Source organism: Salvia splendens, chromosome 5 (assembly GCF_004379255.2).
Source record: "Salvia splendens isolate huo1 chromosome 5, SspV2, whole genome shotgun sequence".
NCBI classification, from domain to species: Eukaryota; Viridiplantae; Streptophyta; class Magnoliopsida; order Lamiales; family Lamiaceae; genus Salvia; species Salvia splendens.
In genome coordinates, this window is record NC_056036.1 from 32,583,625 (window position 1) to 32,600,661 (window position 17,037).

The 17,037-nt window shown below is 42.4% G+C and overlaps 1 protein-coding gene and 1 long non-coding RNA gene across 2 annotated transcripts; both read right to left on the reverse strand.

Moving 5' to 3' along the window:
• Window positions 1–26: 26 nt before the first annotated feature.
• LOC121804139 (cleavage and polyadenylation specificity factor subunit 1-like) lies at window positions 27–2,017 on the reverse strand. Its single transcript, XM_042203680.1, has 5 exons — window positions 1,835–2,017; window positions 1,462–1,755; window positions 1,021–1,242; window positions 730–861; window positions 27–581 (listed from the first exon to the last, which is right to left on the reverse strand). The coding sequence occupies exons 1-5, from the start codon at window positions 2,015–2,017 to the stop codon at window positions 327–329; spliced, it is 1,086 nt and encodes a 361-aa protein (XP_042059614.1). The 3' UTR covers window positions 27–326.
• A 272-nt stretch (window positions 2,018–2,289) lies between these two features.
• On the reverse strand, window positions 2,290–3,497 carry LOC121805442. The gene is made up of 3 exons (XR_006051479.1): window positions 3,418–3,497; window positions 2,780–2,976; window positions 2,290–2,645 (listed from the first exon to the last, which is right to left on the reverse strand). It is a non-coding gene; the product is annotated as an uncharacterized LOC121805442 (long non-coding RNA).
• Window positions 3,498–17,037: the final 13,540 nt, after the last annotated feature.

Sequence of the window (17,037 nt, forward strand, 5' to 3'; positions counted from 1 at the left end):
GATGTCCATACTGAACAAAGATGCATCAACTGAAAATTTTACACTGCCAACATTCAGCTTCCTTGCAATTGAAATTCGAGGATGTTGGCAACACCATAAAATAATGTTGAAAATATTTAAGATTTTGATGTCCATACTGAACAAGTATGACTAGTATGACTAGGATGTTCAGTTGGGAATAAAGCAATTATAAATAGGACAAGTCATGCCTTCTGTAACATGATAGAATTAACCTACCTCTCTCTACATAGCAAAATGCACATGATAGAATTGCTTGGATTGAAGAGCAAGTGAGATTTGTTTCCAGATAATTATGAGTTCACTGTTTATGCATCTATATCCGTCCTCGGGTCAAGGAGCAAAGATATATACACATGTTTCATGTAGAATAAAGAGGCGCTTACGATGTTTAAGCTCATGACATAGAGAGGTGAAACATCATGAAAGGCAACACCGTTCAACTCAGAGCCTGTCCATTTGTGCAGAATAATTTTAGGACCTGAAACAAGTAGTAAATGGCCTTGAAGTGATGCAAGAGCTGATATAGCACCCTTCAACTCCTTGGAATAAACTTCTGTAACCTGAAAAGACTAGGATAAAGTTAAGCATTGAAGTATTAAAAATGTAAAGGGCAAGATAAGACACCAATATGACTGGTTGAAACTCTGGAATAAGTCTCGTACAACTCTCATATTAGTTAAAAGAGTCCAAAGTAAAACATCAAGCTACCTTCACCTGTATATTGTCTGAGATTCTTTCAACAGAATATAAAAGAATGCGTCCTCTTGCTGCAACATCCTCTCCTTGTACATAAGCAGTTCCAATTGCCAAATGTGTCTCATTTCTTTGTGCAGTGGTGTTCTGAAAGTACATAAACACAACAGGGACTATGAAAATTCCACAGATATCTGACCATCTTCATAAAGAAAAGGGCAAAGCCAGATAGCAAAGGGGAAAAATGGAGAAAACAACAATGTTAAATGTCCAATGAAGCAGCAAAATATGTGAAGTTGAGCTTACAAATAACGTCACCACTCGCACAGTAAGAGCGTCTTCAGAAGTTTGCATAGGAATAGTAGCCCTAGTCTGCCAGGGGCCATTTATTTTCTCTGGTTCCATAATCCGAACCTCAAATTCTTCCATGGGATATGTCCCCTCCATATTAATATTATCATGCTCAAACTGATTTCCGACTTCTTGATCAACAAGAGATGAGAGCACTTGATTAAGTGGCTTGAGCACCTACATGAAAATTCAAAAGAACGGTTAGTTAACCAAGCTTTAACTTAATATCTTATTATCATTCGGTAATCGCAACATGGGGAGGCAGAATTGGGTCACGTAAGTACTCATGGAAACAGACTTCAATATTCAATAAGTATGTGCGCTGATGGAAACTAAATACGAAACTGATTGCTGATGCACTAAAGAAAAAGACTGCATGATAGAGATTGCCCTTACTGGAACATAAACTATAACAGGGTACAAGTTCTTCTCTGCAAAATAGGTAACTTGATGTGGAGTCCCCTTCAGCCCAATCTGCCAGTGCTCCCAATAGCAAATGGAGAGAGTAAAAGCAACCATACAAAAGACAAAGAAAAGCAACTCACATGAGCAAGTTAGGCACATATTACTAATAGCATACAAATTGACTTGCGGAGAAGAGAAAATCGAGAACTGATGGGCATGCACCTTTTGTACAAGCCAATAATTGTCATATGATAAAGCTGGAAGCTGGCATATTTTCAGAGCACCCTGAAAAAAGGAAGATTATATATTGCTCGTTGACATAGCAAACAAGGTTCCAGTAGAATTACATAATTAGAAAGCTAACCTCTGAAGTTATACATATAAACCCATGGTTGCAGTTAACATTGTGAAGAACGGTGAAGGCTACTATAGGTCCATCACACCCCTTAAACAGAAAATGGTAATAGTGATTATTTGAAAACAGTGATGGGTTGTGAGCAGACTCCAGATGGTGTCTCTTCTTTTGCATATGTGTCCAAGGGGACATGTTCAAATCGTAAATTTCTAAGCCTAGAATCTAGATGCACTCGTATTGCTAAGATTAACGGAGTTCTGAGAAGAAACGACACCCTCAGTCTTGGAAGCATTATCTGAAACTTCATAAATGTAAGCATGATAACAAAGAATGGTCCCATCAGACAATATTCCTAAAAGAAATGGCCGGTTATGCTCTGAATCCCATCTCTCCAAAGAAAGCTCAACCACCTTTATGTTGTGAGTGGCCTCTTTTCTGACTTGTCCAATATCTTCAGAATATTTGTTTGTGAGGTTTATATGATTATTTGCTGTGCCATGGAAAATGTATCTAAGATGTGGCTCCTTCCAAATACAAATTTATCGACCAAGAAAACACTGTTAAAGTTAGGTACATCAAATATCTCCAGATCTCCATTGTCATAGCATAGAACACAGTACACGTCACCATTCATGTGTTGAACCATCAGCCACATCAATAGCCTCACTAATCCCAGTAGAAAGCCAGGCAGCATCAGTACTTGTCTTACAAATCCATGATTCGGGACCTTTATCATGATAGAGAGTGCAAGCTAATACCAACTTATCAGAGTTTTAAGATACTGGTGGATTGATGACTCAAACAGAGCAGGTGGATGGATCTGGAACAAAAGAATCATCAACCAGCATGTCAAGAAAGGTTAAGTGTACCATACGATTCTTGGAAATAAGTAAAAATATCTGGTTGTATCCATAAATGTGTCTCTGAAACTCTATAAACTTTGTCCAGACATACCTCCAACAAGAAGCTGAATGCTTCCATCAGTCATTCTCAGCAACACATAAGGATCAGCTATGGAAACTGAGGACACAGTTGCCCCATCAGAAGCTGCAGTCATCTCTGTATTAGAAGATTTTAAGCTCAAATCTTGAGTCATAAAAGCACCATCAAGTATCCGAGCACCACGAGCAAATACTTGGATAACTCGACGTCTGTTTGAATATTAGTATGAAACGTAGTCACTTATTAGAATTTCCATAAGCAGGAATCCATGCATTAAAAGCAAAGAAATATTTTTAACCTAATGTCACAGAAATTTTTGATGCACCAAGGTGCCAAAACACTCTCCCTCACACAATCTTATAAAGAAGAGAACTTTTCACCATCAAATCTCCTCATAAAGCATATTTGTGTGCTGTTAAAAAAACAGCTGACTATCAGTGCATAATTTAGTCTTTAGCAGAAATGTGGCATTATGACATTTGAAAGTATATTATTGCATCTTCTGAAGAGGTAAAAGTTATACACTTCAAAACGGGACAAAAATATTTATGAGTCCAAGCCCCCAAAAGTCCTCTCCCAATAACACATGCGCACACATGCATGCCAGAAAGATGTTATATGGTGGTTTATCAGTAGACTAAGAAACACACCTTCCAAATAAATTTCCTGCAGCAACTGTAGTTCCTTGGACATAATAGTCCACATTTTCAGTTACCTCCTCAAAGATTATTAGCAGTTTGTAATACCTGTAGAGTAAAACAAGAACAGAATACATGATGATTTGGCGAATTTTTGATGGTAATAAATGCAAGTAATAAATGAAGATCACAACACAGAAATTTACGTGGTTCGATTTACTGAGGTAAATCTACGTCCACGGGGGAAGAGAGGGCAAATTTGTATTGCTTGATCTGGCTTACAGCTTATAATACTGACTTGCTATAATAGATTCACGATTTTGAGAGCTTAACCAACCCTTGTCTATCTGATCTAAGTTCTATTTATACATTGAACTAAGATCGTGGTTTGCAGCACCACTAACTAGGTCGTGGATGGTTGATAACTGCTTAACACCACTAAATAGATCGTGGGTGTAATGGAGGTCGTGGAGATCCTGCATGGGTCCACTATCTCCTTGTTCGGTCGAATACTGAGACCGAACTGCTGAGCTTTGCCGATCAGCTTTTGCCGATCTGAGAGTAGAGCTCGATTGGTCGGCTTTTACCGAGCTATAGGCCGCGACCGAACTCTTTGGCTGTGCCGAACTGATACTCTTTCTTGGGTTTTGGGCTGATGGGCCGTCACTGCTATTGGGCTTGCAATTAGGGTTTAGTTGTTTAGTTCGTACCCCATCACCACCCCCCCCCCCCGAAAAGCGAAGTTCGGCATTTTGGATAAATGTAAGGGGGAGGCTGACGTCAGGGGACGTGATCTGCGCGTGTCCGCATTAAATGTGACAGTAAATCCGGCCGTTGAATCCAGAAAAAGTGGGATCTGAAACGGTGCGACGAATTTGCGAATCTGATAAATATTTCCTTTCTTCATCATTGGAACACTTTTGCGATTATTTTCCTCTGTATTCTCTTCCTTTTCGTAAAATTTTCTTCCGCTTCTTCAAGACTTTCTTCAGACTTTCGACCATCAAAAAGTAAGAATTATGTATTCTTCTTCTGAATCTGTTTCTGAATCAGGTAGTTGTAGGAAGGGGGAGGGATCTTCTGGCCGGAAAAAGTCCGGGGAGAAGACGGTAGAATATTTTCATAGCATTTTGAGTAAGGATACTGTGATGTCCTTACACGGAAAATATTTTCTTCCTGGGGGGTTAGTGGTGATTCCCGACGACATTCATAGGGCTAACTCGCCGCCGGAGGGTTATGCCACCGTTTACGAAGCCTGCTTAGAGTGCGGGCTTCGTTTCCCTCTTCCCCCCGCCTTTGTAGAGCTTCTTGATTTTTTCCAACTTCCTTTAGGTCAGGTGACTCCAAATTCTTGGAGGCACTTATCGGCCTTTGCTGCCGAGCTGCGTAGACTAGAAAAGGATCTGTCTCTGAGGGCGATCCTTAATTTCTTTCAGTTTAAAAGAAAGGGATCCTGGTTTTACTTGATCCCTTTACAGCCCTTTAGAGCCTTCTGTAAAACCAAATGGCCGAAGTGGCAAAATCGTTTCTTTTTTTACAATAGGACAGCGGCTCCGGACTTTTCCTGGAGAGGGCCGAAGTCCGTAATTCCTCATCCTCGGGTAGAACCGTTGGACGAGCTCGAGGGCGAGCTCAATAAGATTCCCATGATTAGGAAACAGTATTTAGAATCTGAGCTCGTCAAGGGTGACTTCGTGTTCGATATCTCGTCTTCGGACGAAGAGACCGAGGGTGAGGATTTCTTTTTTATGCTTTACTGCTTTAGCGGCGAAAACTAACCTTGTTTTCTTGCTTTTTGGCAGTGAACATGCTAAGCAGGCTTGGTCGCAAATCCTCTGAGTCAAAGGAGCCGGAGAAACAGAAGGCAACCGGCTCGGCGTCTGATGCCGAGAAGAATCCGAAGAGGCAGAAGACCTCTTCGAGTCAGTCTTCGGATCCAAAGCAGCCGGAGTCGACTTCGGCAAAGGGGAAGGCGAAGCTTCAGAAACCCCCAAAAGCGCCAGGGAAAGACATTGTCCTGGCGGCCCCTTCGGAACATATCTGCGAGCCCTTTTTATGGCCAACGGACTTTGTAGAGGTGAATTCTCTTCTTGATTCTCTGGCTTTGCTTCTTTCCTATATTTTTTGTGGCCCCTCTGTTGACTTTTTCCTTTTTCCATTTTCAGAGGAACGATGTACTCTGCAAGCTCGTCGCAGTTGAACTCTCTAAAGCGTCCAGCGACTATGCTGAGATGCAGAGGAAGTTGACTGCTGCTCGTTACCAGGCCGAACAGGCTCGGGCAGACTTTGAGAAGGCAAGGGCCGCTAGGATCTCGGCTCAGGATGAAGCCCAGCGTGCCAAAAACCAGCTCATCATCCAGAGAGAGCAGTCGAAACAGAGGGAGGCTGCTGCCGTGGTTGCTCAGGGGGAGGCTCTCCGTGTTTACACGGAGAAACTCTTTTTGAGCAATCAATTTTCGGCCCTTATCGGTGATCTGCTGAAATTGATGACCGATAATGCTGAGCAGGGACCCGAAGTCGTTTTGCCGCTGTATGGCCGAGAGATTGCAGCGCGCCTCCAGAGTCTGCCGCTCCTTGAGGAGCTTGCGTCTTCATCGGTCTTGCTTTCTGCTGAACGAGTCCGTGCTTGCCGTGCTGACCGTGACGAGAACATGGAGGCTGTCTTTGCCTCCTTGGGGCCTGTTTCACCCTCTTCAATTTTCAACGAGAGGGTGAGCAGGAAAAAGAGGCCGGCAAGGAGACCGAGCAGACGGATCAGCAGACCGGCGACGGGCACGCCGAGCAGGAGGTGCAGCAGATCGGCGATGGGGGCGCCGAGCAGGAGGCCGAGGCTGAGACCGAGGTAGACAAGGAGAAAGAAGCTGAAATCTCCAGAGAAGCCGGAGACGAAACTGGCGGAGTATGATTTCGTCTCCCTTCTCTTAGTTTAGTTTCTTTCTTTCTATTTGTAAAATGGCCTTGAAGCCCTCCTTGTGTAAATTTTTTCTTTGAATGAAAAAATTCTTCTTTCTACACTCGTGTCTTCTTTATAGCTTTTCTTAATCTCTTTTACTCCTGTTGTGGTTTACTGCCTGCTCGGTAAGCTGAAATGCCGAACTGACATAGCTGCTTCGTATTCTTAACTCTTAAGGAGCTGGAGGTACTTCACTGGAAGCGGCTATACTCTTCGGCTTTAAACGAAGCTGAGAAAAAAGCTATAGATGACCAGATGAAGTATGATGAACTCTTGGCTCGGTCAGTGGAGCTGGAGTCCAACAATAAGGACTTAAAGTCCGTAAAGAAAGATCTGGAGGCCGAGCTGAACACTGTCATCTCTGAGAGGACTGCATATGAGGATTTCATCTGCGGGCGCGGGGGAATGAGCATATCTGAAGTTCAGAATCAAGTTGACGAACTGTGGGAGGAGCTTCATGTACTCCGGAGGAACAATGTGCTGGAGAGCTCGGCTTGCCAACAAGTTGTGAAATCATTGCGGCGCTTGGCTTCTCTGTACGACATCATTCTTTCCCGGCGTCCCTCAATCGAGAGATTCCTTAGGCGTTTCCCGCTAACAGATGCTCGCACTCCAACTCAAACCTCTAATCCACTTACTCAAGATTCTACTCCAAATCAACAACGGACTCAGGAGCAACCGGAAACGTCAAGACGAGAACGCCCTGAAGCTCGTAGAGGAGTTGTGATTATGAGTGAGCAAGATCAGCGAATGCTTCGTGAAGAGACTCTTCGCCGCCGAGGTGCTAGAACTTCCCGGACTCAGGGAAGAGGCGGTAGGTCGATCAGAGCATCTCGTCGACCTACTTATTCTTCAACTGCTCGGAACACCCGAACTCAGCCTCATGAGGATTTTTTGGATAGGTGGCTCAACTTTAGCAACCGTGGACAGTAGAATAGTCCTTTGTAATGGTGTAACGCCTTCTCGTAGGGCAGCGGAATTGTATGCCCAACAAGACTTAGTAAATGAAATTTTTTCACTTCGCTTCTATCACTGCGTATTTACAGTTCAGCGAGTTTTTATTTCATTTATTGTACTCGTCCTCGGTCTTATGAAGTAAACCCTTCTTTGACCGGACTCGTCCTCGGTCTTATGAAGTAAACTCTTCTTTGACCGGACTCGTCCTCGGTCTTATGAAGTGAACTCTTCTTTGACCGGACTTAGTTTGTGTCCTTATTTGGCGAGTTTTATCGCTTGGATTGGACTTTCCCTGGTTAACCGAAGTGGTTTTCGGCTTATTGCAGCTCGATCTTATGAAGTAAACTCTTCTTTGACCGGACTGAGTTTGTGTCCTTATTTGGCGAGTTTTATCGCTTGGATTGGACTTTCCCTGGTTAACCGAAATGGTTTGTGTCCTGATTTGGCGAGTTTTATCGCTTGGATTGGACTTTCCCTGGTTAACCGAAATGGTTTGTGTCCTGATTTGGCGAGTTTTATCGCTTGGATTGGACTTTCCCTAGTTAACCGGAGTGGTTTCCGGCTTATTGCAGTTCGTTTCAGACGAACTGCTTGTTTCTTAAGCTGAATTGTGGAGTCTTGTATCTTCCTTAGAAGCTTGGACTCACAATTGTCTTTAATACATGATCTAAAAAGGGGATCAGCCTTTAAAGATCAATATACCTCAGTAACATTTATAAGAGACAAAACGCACATAGAGACAAATAAAAAGGACGACTAAGATTTTAAACTTTTTTTTTAAAAAAACGACCAGCATAAAGAACAAATAAAAACATGAAAGCACATATCCCTAGGACCGAACTAGACACAAGACTGACCGGACCTTGTCTCTTATAAATGGAACTTCTTGAGGTTGGAAATATGCCATATTCGGGGTACTTGTTCTCCTGACATGTGAGTCAATTTATAAGACCCTTTTCCCAGGACTTCTGACACCCGATACGGACCTTCCCATGTGGGTTCAAGTTTGCCTAGCTTTTCTGCTCGGCTTACTTCATTATTTCTCAATACGAGATCCCCCACTTGAAACTGCAGCTTTTTCACCCTTTGGTTATAATACCGGGCTACTTGCTCCATGTACTTGGCCGCTTTTATGCAGGCCAATTCTCTTCTTTCTTCGGCAAGATCTAGTTCGGCTCTCAGTCCGTCGTCATTCATTTCTGTTGAGAAATTAAGAGTTCGGGGGCTGGGTATGCCGATCTCAACCGGAATTACGGCTTCAGTGCCGTACACTAGACTGTACGGAGTTTCACCGTTGGAGGTTTTTGGTGTAGTTCGGTAAGACCATAGGACTTGAGGAAGATTTTCTACCCATTGTCCTTTGGCTTGTTCTAATCGAGCTTTTAATCCTTTCACCAAAATACGGTTTGTTACTTCCGTTTGTCCGTTTGCTTGTGGGTGAGAGACCGAAGTGAACCGCTGTTGAATATTCAACTCTTGGCACCAATTCTTGAATGTTTTGTCGGTGAACTGAGTCCCATTATCCGAAATGAGGATATGGGGTATGCCAAATCGGCAAACTATGTTCTTCCAGACAAAATCTAATGCCTTTGAGCTTGTTATCGTAGCTAATGGTTCAGCCTCCACCCACTTTGTGAAGTAATCCACGGCAACGATCAAGAATTTCATTTGCCGGGGAGCTTGTGGTAGTGGTCCTACTATGTCTATGCCCCATTGCATAAAAGGCCAAGGGCTTTGCATAGCACATAGATCGGTCTGCGGCATCCTTGGGATATTTGCATGGATTTGGCACTTCGTACATTTCTTAACGAGCTGTACTGCTTCTTGTGCCAAAGTTGGCCAATAATATCCCCATCTCAGAACTTTTTTAGCTAATGCTCTAGCTCCGATGTGGCTACCGCAAGATCCTTCATGAACTTCTCTAAGGATATAGTCCGTCTCTTCTGGTCCTACACATCGCAATAACGGTTGAAGGTAGGACTTTCTATATAGGACTCCTCCATGAAGTTCGTACCGAAGTGCTCGGCATGTGATTTTCCTTGCTTCTCTCTTATCCTCGGGCAGTTGTCCTTGATCTAGATACTTTAATATTGGCGTCATCCAGTTCGGTGAACTGGTTACTGAATGTACCTCAGCATCATCAATGCTTCTGTGCGGTAATTCCTCCACCTTTGAGCTCGGATATGAGGCCAACTTACTTAAAGTATCTGCTCGGCTATTTTCCGCTCTGGGAATGCGGATTATCCGAAAATAAGAGAAATTTCGGCTAATACTTTGCGCTTTGTCCAAATATTTTTTCATCCTTTCATCACGGGCTTCACTTGTACCCAGCATGTGATTCACTATGACTTGTGAATCACAATGGATTTTGAGAGATTTGACAAGTAGACGTTGCGCTAACTGAAGTCCGGCAAGGAGGGCTTCGTATTCGGCTTCGTTATTAGTGGTTGGGAATAAGAACCGAAGTGAATAAGTTACTTCGTGTCCGTCGGGAGCGATAAGTAGAATACCAGCTCCACTTCCTGTCTTATTCGAAGCTCCATCTACGAATCCAATCCAACAGTCCGGCGGCTCTACTTCGGATTTCTGGGGCTGTGTTAGTTCATCATTGGCAGGATTTTTCTGTTCGGCAATAATAGGGATTGCTTGATCGAACCTTGCCTCTACAAGAAAATCTGCCAAGGCTTGTCCCTTGATGGCTTTCCGAGGTAGATATTCTATTGAATGTTCTCCCAACTCTATGGCCCACTTGGCAATTCTGCCTGATGCTTCTGGCTTAGTCAAAACTTGCCGAAGTGGAAGATCGGTTAAGACGCATACCTTGTGAGCATAGAAGTATGGCCGCAGTCTCCTTGCTGCATTTACTAATGCCAGAGCAATTTTTTCCAGAGGTTGATACCTTGTTTCGGGACCTCTTAATGCTCGGCTTGTAAAGTAGATAGGACGCTGCTTTAGGCCTTCTTCTCGTACCAGCACCGCGCTAATGGTTTGATCTGATGCTGCTAAATACAAGAATATCACTTCGGCATCTGTTGGAGCGGAGAGAATAGGAAGTTCGGTTAAATAACTTTTGAGTTCGTCAAAAGCCTTTTTCTGTTCGGCTCCCCACTCAAACTTTGGTGCCTTCTTCAAAACATTGAAGAACGGCATTTGCTTTTCGGCTGCTTGGGAAAAGAATCTATTCAGTGCGGCTAGACATCCAGTTAGCCTTTGCACATCATGTATGGACTTCGGCATTGCCATGTTCTGAACAACTTGAACCTTTAGGGGATTTGCCTTGAGTCCTTCCTTTGAAACCCAACAACCCAGAAACTTTCCCGAATCTACCAGAAAGGTACATTTTTGGGGATTGAGTTTGAGGTTGGCTTTTTTGAGCACGTCGAGAGTGGATTTGAGATTGTTTTCGTACTCCGAAGTGCTTCTGCTTTTAACCACTATGTCGTCAACATATACTTCAACCTCTTTTCCGATCAGGTGCCGAAATAGCTTATCTACCATCCTTTGATATGTGGCTCCGGCATTCTTTAAACCAAATGGCATCTTTTTATAAGCAAAAATGCCGAAGTCAGTAATGAAAGCCGTTTTTGAAGCATCATTCTCATCCATTAAAACTTGATGGTATCCTTTATACAAATCAAGAAAACAGAAAATTTCGAAGCCTATCAAAGCTTCTACTTTTTTATCTATGTTGGGAAGGGGGTAGCAATCTTTAGGACAGTGCTTGTTTAGATCGGTAAAATCTATGCACATCCGTCATCCTCCTTCTTTTTTCTTGATCATCACAGGATTGGCCACCCAAGAAGGATATTTTACTTCGAACAATACATACGCTTTCAGTAATTGGCGGACTTCGTCATGGATGACTTGATTTCTTTCTGCCGCAAAGAGTCTTTGCTTCTGTTTTATAGGCCGGACTGAAGGATCAATATTTAACCGATGTGTAATTACCTCGGGGGACACTCCGGTCATGTCCAACGGAGACCACGCAAAGACATCTTTGTACTCTTTGAGGAGCTGGATGGTCTTCTCCCGGAGTAGAGGTGTTCCCGCGAAACCGATCTTGACCGATCTGGATGGATCATCTTCGTATAACTGAACTTTCATCGAGTTCGGCTCCGGTGTGACTTCGTCCATTTCGCCTGCCTCTGACTCCGGTTGCTGTGATTGCTATGCTTGATGGTGCCGATCTGATTGTTCGGCACTTTTAAGCGCAATCTGCAAACACTCTTTTGCTCTCTTTTGATCACCTCGGATGACTGCTATCCCTCCTTTAGTGGGGATCTTGATTGTGAGGTGATAAGTAGAGCAAATGGCCCGAACTGTGTTGAGCCAGTCTCTTCCCAGTATAATGTTGTACGGGGACCGAGCTTTTACCACAAAAAACTCGATCATCGTACTGGAGCTAGCAGGCGCTCTTCCTACTGTAATCGGAAGGCTGATAATACCTTCAGGGCGGGTGTCCTCCTGGGCGAAACTTTTCAGAGGAAGTGGAGCCGGACTGAGCCGAGTTGGATCCACTTCCAGTTTATCAAAACATTCTTTAAAAAGAATGCTGACCGACGCTCCTGTATCCACAAACACTCTGTGGATCAGTTTATTTGCCACTCCAGCTTGAATGACAATAGCGTCTTGATGAGGAGAAATGGCCGGGACGGGATCTGCATCTGAAAATGTAATTACTTCCTCCTTCCTCAGCCTTTTATGTGTTGGCTCCTCTCGATTGAAGCCTCTGCGCTCTGATTTTAGAGACGATTTAGTCTTCCCGGCTGGGAGAGCGTCAATAGTCTGGATTACTCCATCATATTGCGGCTCGTCATCATCTTCGGGATCCTGTTGCCTTTTAGGATCCTGAGGAGCGCAGTTCGTACCCCTCTGTTTCTTATTCTTTTTCGGCGGCTTGCTTTGGTACTTTTTTAACGTCCCTGCTTTCACAAGAACATCAATACCTGCTGCTAAATTTCGGCACTCCTCGGTATCGTGACCGTGGTCTTGATGGTAGGAGCAATATTTATCATGACTTCGGCGCGTGGCCGATTTCGTCATATGCTTTGGCTTTTCGAACATATCAGAATGTAGTTCGAAAATTTCCGCTCTCGACTTGTTCAATGGTACGAACTGAGCGGGGGGCTTCTCAGGATTGAGACGTGGTCCCAATCTGTCTTGCACCGGAGCCCTTTGAATTCTTTCAAAAGGAGTTCGGCGAGGATGCCCCTGATCGCTATGATCGGGCTTCCTTCTGTCTCCTCTGGATGAGCTGTCTAAGGACCGTTTTCGACGGTCTGCCTCATCGGCACGAGAAAACTGGTCCGCAATGTCCCACATCTCTTGAGCTGTTTGCGGACTGCACTCAACGAGCTTTCTGTAGAGAGCTCCGGGCAGAATTCCATTTTGGAATGCCGAAATGACAAGTAGATCATTGAGATCATCTACTTGTAGGCATTCCTTGTGGAATCTTGTCATAAAGTCGCTAATCTTTTCATCGCGACCTTGACGTATAGAAAGCAGCTGAGCCGAAGTGATTCGGGCTTCCGCTTTCTGGAAGAATCTCCTGTGAAAAGCATCCATTAGATCTCTGTAAGATCTAATGCTGCCTTGAGGGAGGCTATCAAACCACCTTCTTGCGTTCCCGATGAGCAGCTCGGGAAACAGCTTACACATATGGACCTCATTGAGACCTTGGTTCGCCATATTATACTGATAGCGTCCCAGGAAATCATGAGGATCCGCTAACCCGTCATAAGTCATTGACGGAGTTCGGTAATTCTGTGGCAACGGAGTTCGGGTGATATCATCCGAAAATGGAGTCTTCAGCGCTCCGTACATAGCGAACCCGACATCTCTACGGTATGGTGGAGATGGAGTTCTCCTGTGATTTCGGTAACGAGGAGGAACAGGAACATGTCGGGGGTGAGGATTCTTTCTCCTGGAAGACACGACACTACTGCGGTAGTGACTTTCATGTCTGGAGGGGGAGGGAGAATCCGCTGTTTTCTTCTCCGGCTCTTGGCTCTTTTGCAGGAATGTTAAGAATTCATCCTGCTTCTCAGCCAAGAACAACTTGACAGCCTCATTCAAATCGAGCTGCTGGGAAGACTCGGCGCGATGACTTTTTGAGTGGCTTGTTCCTTCACCGTGAGGACTGGAGGCAGATTTCTCACGAGGCTGTTTTCCAGACCTACGGGCTGGACTAACTTCCTCACGTACATCACGGACGGAAGTACGGGTATTATGTGATCTGGTATGCATTTTTTTGGTGGAAGAGGATCAAAAACTCGCTTTTATCACAGTTTTGGTTCTCTGTTTCCCACAGACGGCGCCAGTGATGATTTGGCGAATTTTTGATGGTAATAAATGCAAGTAATAAATGAAGATCACAACACAGAAATTTACGTGGTTCGATTTACTGAGGTAAATCTACGTCCACGGGGGAAGAGAGGGCAAATTTGCATTGCTTGATCTGGCTTACAGCTTACAATACTGACTTGCTATAATAGATTCACGATTTTGAGAGCTTAACCAACCCTTGTCTATCTGATCTAAGTTCTATTTATACATTGAACTAAGATCGTGGTTTGCAGCACCACTAACTAGGTCGTGGATGGTTGATAACTGCTTAACACCACTAAATAGATCGTGGGTGTAATGGAGGTCGTGGAGATCCTGCATGGGTCCACTATCTCCTTGTTCGGTCGAATACTGAGACCGAACTGCTGAGCTTTGCCGGTCAGCTTTTGCCGATCTGAGAGTAGAGCTCGATTGGTCGGCTTTTACCGAGCTATAGGCCGCGACCGAACTCTTTGGCTGTGCCGAACTGATACTCTTTCTTGGGTTTTGGGCTGATGGGCCGTCACTGCTATTGGGCTTGCAATTAGGGTTTAGTTGTTTAGTTCGTACCCCATCAATACAACTCTAAGAAAATAACAGGTCAAGGCAATAAGAGTTTTATACAACAGATAGTGATGAATTTCCAAATGTTATCTTCTTCGAAAGGAAAAGGTGAACAACGGCATACCATTGTACGATTTTCCAAACTAATAATCAAGTATGTATGATATTCATCCTCATCAGCTACTCCTTTAAAGGAGTCACTGCGCAAATTCTTGTGGTAGACAGTCCAAATTCCTTTGCACCAGGTAATGATTCCTTCAGAAACAAGGTATAAAACAAACTCATGAAACCATCAAGGAGAAACTAAAATACTCTTAAAGCTTTACATTCTACGAAGAAGAAAATAAAAGGCTCTCGTTACAATTACTACTTTAGCCTTAATTTAATTATATAACTTTTCTTATACATAAGACATTAAGACCGATGTTTAAATAGAAAATGCTATACGTCATAATATAGTTCGCAGAGATGTATGGAGACCAAATACCCATGGGGGCATTTGTACTATTCTAGACCCTACAAAAAGGACAATTCCAAAGTGTAGATCGAACATTTTATTAAGTTATTTTGCATTTTATTTAGTATATGTTTTCTGGGAAGATAAGGGATATTAATCTAGCTCAAAACCAAACGGGCTTGGTCTAATTGACATCCCAACTACTAAGTTCCAATGTCGAAAGAGAAAATTGACATTCACAGATTCTAAGAAGAGATATTCTTATGTTATTTTATCTTAACTTGACAGTTTTTCAAGAGAATTGCAATGAATTTCATATATGATATAAATTGCCACAAGTGTGTATTCTAATAGTTTTACCAATAGAAAACTAAGTGTATAAAATTGAAGGCATCGCATGAGTCTTGACAAGCTAAACAATGCAAGAATAACCACAACCTACATGATTTTTAACTTTTCATTTTCTTTTCTAAGAACACACCGACTTATTCACAGATGATTCATTCATATTACTACTAGTGGGTGGACCTGAGGTTTCCCCTTCGGATTAAAAAACCTGAGTAATTAAAAAAAATCAAATCTAGTGGGTGGAATCCGCGGCGGACCGACCCCGCAACCAGTGGCAGAGCCAGGATTTCAATCCTGGGGACCCAAATTACTATTATTAAAATTTATTATTTCCTTCATTTTATAATAGCGGATGTATTTCTTTCTGGCACGAAGATTAAAAAAGTGTGTAATATATTAAATAAAAAAAGTAGGAAGAAATGTGTTGACTTTAAATAAAGTAGAGAAGAAAAAAGTAGAGAGAATAAAGTAAGAGAGAGAAAGAGAAAAATTAGTGAGAAGATATGTGTTGACTTTTAATAAAAACGGAAATGACTCCACTACTATAAAACGTAGCAAAATGACTTAACTGCTATGGAATAGAGGGAGTAATTGTTTTCAGTGTCAATGACGTGGAAAGAGATAGATAATGCGATAAATAATTAGAGGATTAGAAATTAGAGATATAATGACAATGTTAATGTCGACATCAAAATACTTAAAAACAATATTTTTTTATTATAAAAAGCATAATATTGAAATTAATTTTACTAATTTATATTTTTATGTATTTACGGAATCAAAGAGCATATCATTATAATTATGTGTTTATAAAGAACATATCCTTGAAATTGATTTTAAATAATATTATATTACATATTTTTATTTATTCATAGAACTAAAGAAATAGTTTTCAGTCCTAAATTATGAAAATTATTTTTTATACTAAATAAAAAATAAAACCGTTTACATAAAATTGTTAGCTTCTACGTATAACAGAAAATTAACAAAATTATTAAGAAAATCTAAAAACCTCAAGAATCCAAGAGAAACAGGAAATTAAGAAAACAATATACGGAGAGGAGAATGATCCCAGGAAGGCCTGTCTAAAAACTGCCATCAAACCCAACTTAGCTAGGCATACACATATTCATCCTATTATACATATAATATATATATATATAGGAAATATTCGAATGGCTGAAGGGCCCAAGGGCCTCCCTGGCCCCACCGTGGCTCCTGTTGGATATTTTAGTGTAATTGGATAAACTTGATTTGATCAACGTGATCATAATGAGACATCAAATAAGTTGGAAGTGCGAAGTGTACACTTATTTGAATTCGTTATGACTAGACGGGGGTTCGGGGGCAGCGCCCCCGAGTTGCGAGGTCCAAGGGGCAGAGCCCCTGGCTTTATTTCCATTAAAGTTGTTGTACAGAAAATTCATCCGAAAAATTATTTTGTGATAGTCGAAGGACTAATTTGCAATTTTAGAAACCCTTTGAAAATCGGTTAAATTCGGTTACCCAAAACGAAGAGACGCAACTCTTCGTGAAGAGAAGCGATATTTCGTTTCAACCTCATTATTGATCAATTTTCGGTTCAGAGTAAGATAGATAATTAACATACGAATATCTTCGAAACCTGAATTGTATCCGATCAAATATTGGTAGAACCGCCAAATTGATTTGATTTGAAAGTGTTTCACGCATTTCAGGATATCTGTTTTGTTCACGTTTTTTCTTTAAACTCCCTAACAGCTCTGCCACTGCCCGCAACAGCGCCAACCAACCCTTGTTCCAGACAACCGAGACCCAGCGGCTGCTGATCCTCAGGTCGGCCGCCGCGTCTAATTTTTTGGCGGTCGCTTGCAATAGTTCCAATAAAGTCGCCGAGTGCAGCGGTCAAGTTTATTGGCGCTATTGTGATTTGTGAGTGCTCTTATAAAACTAATATATAAATATAAGACTCACGTTCCACTAATTTTTTATACCGAACTTTTTTGAACAAGTCAAACAATTTCTTAAAACCCGCATCAGTCATGAGATA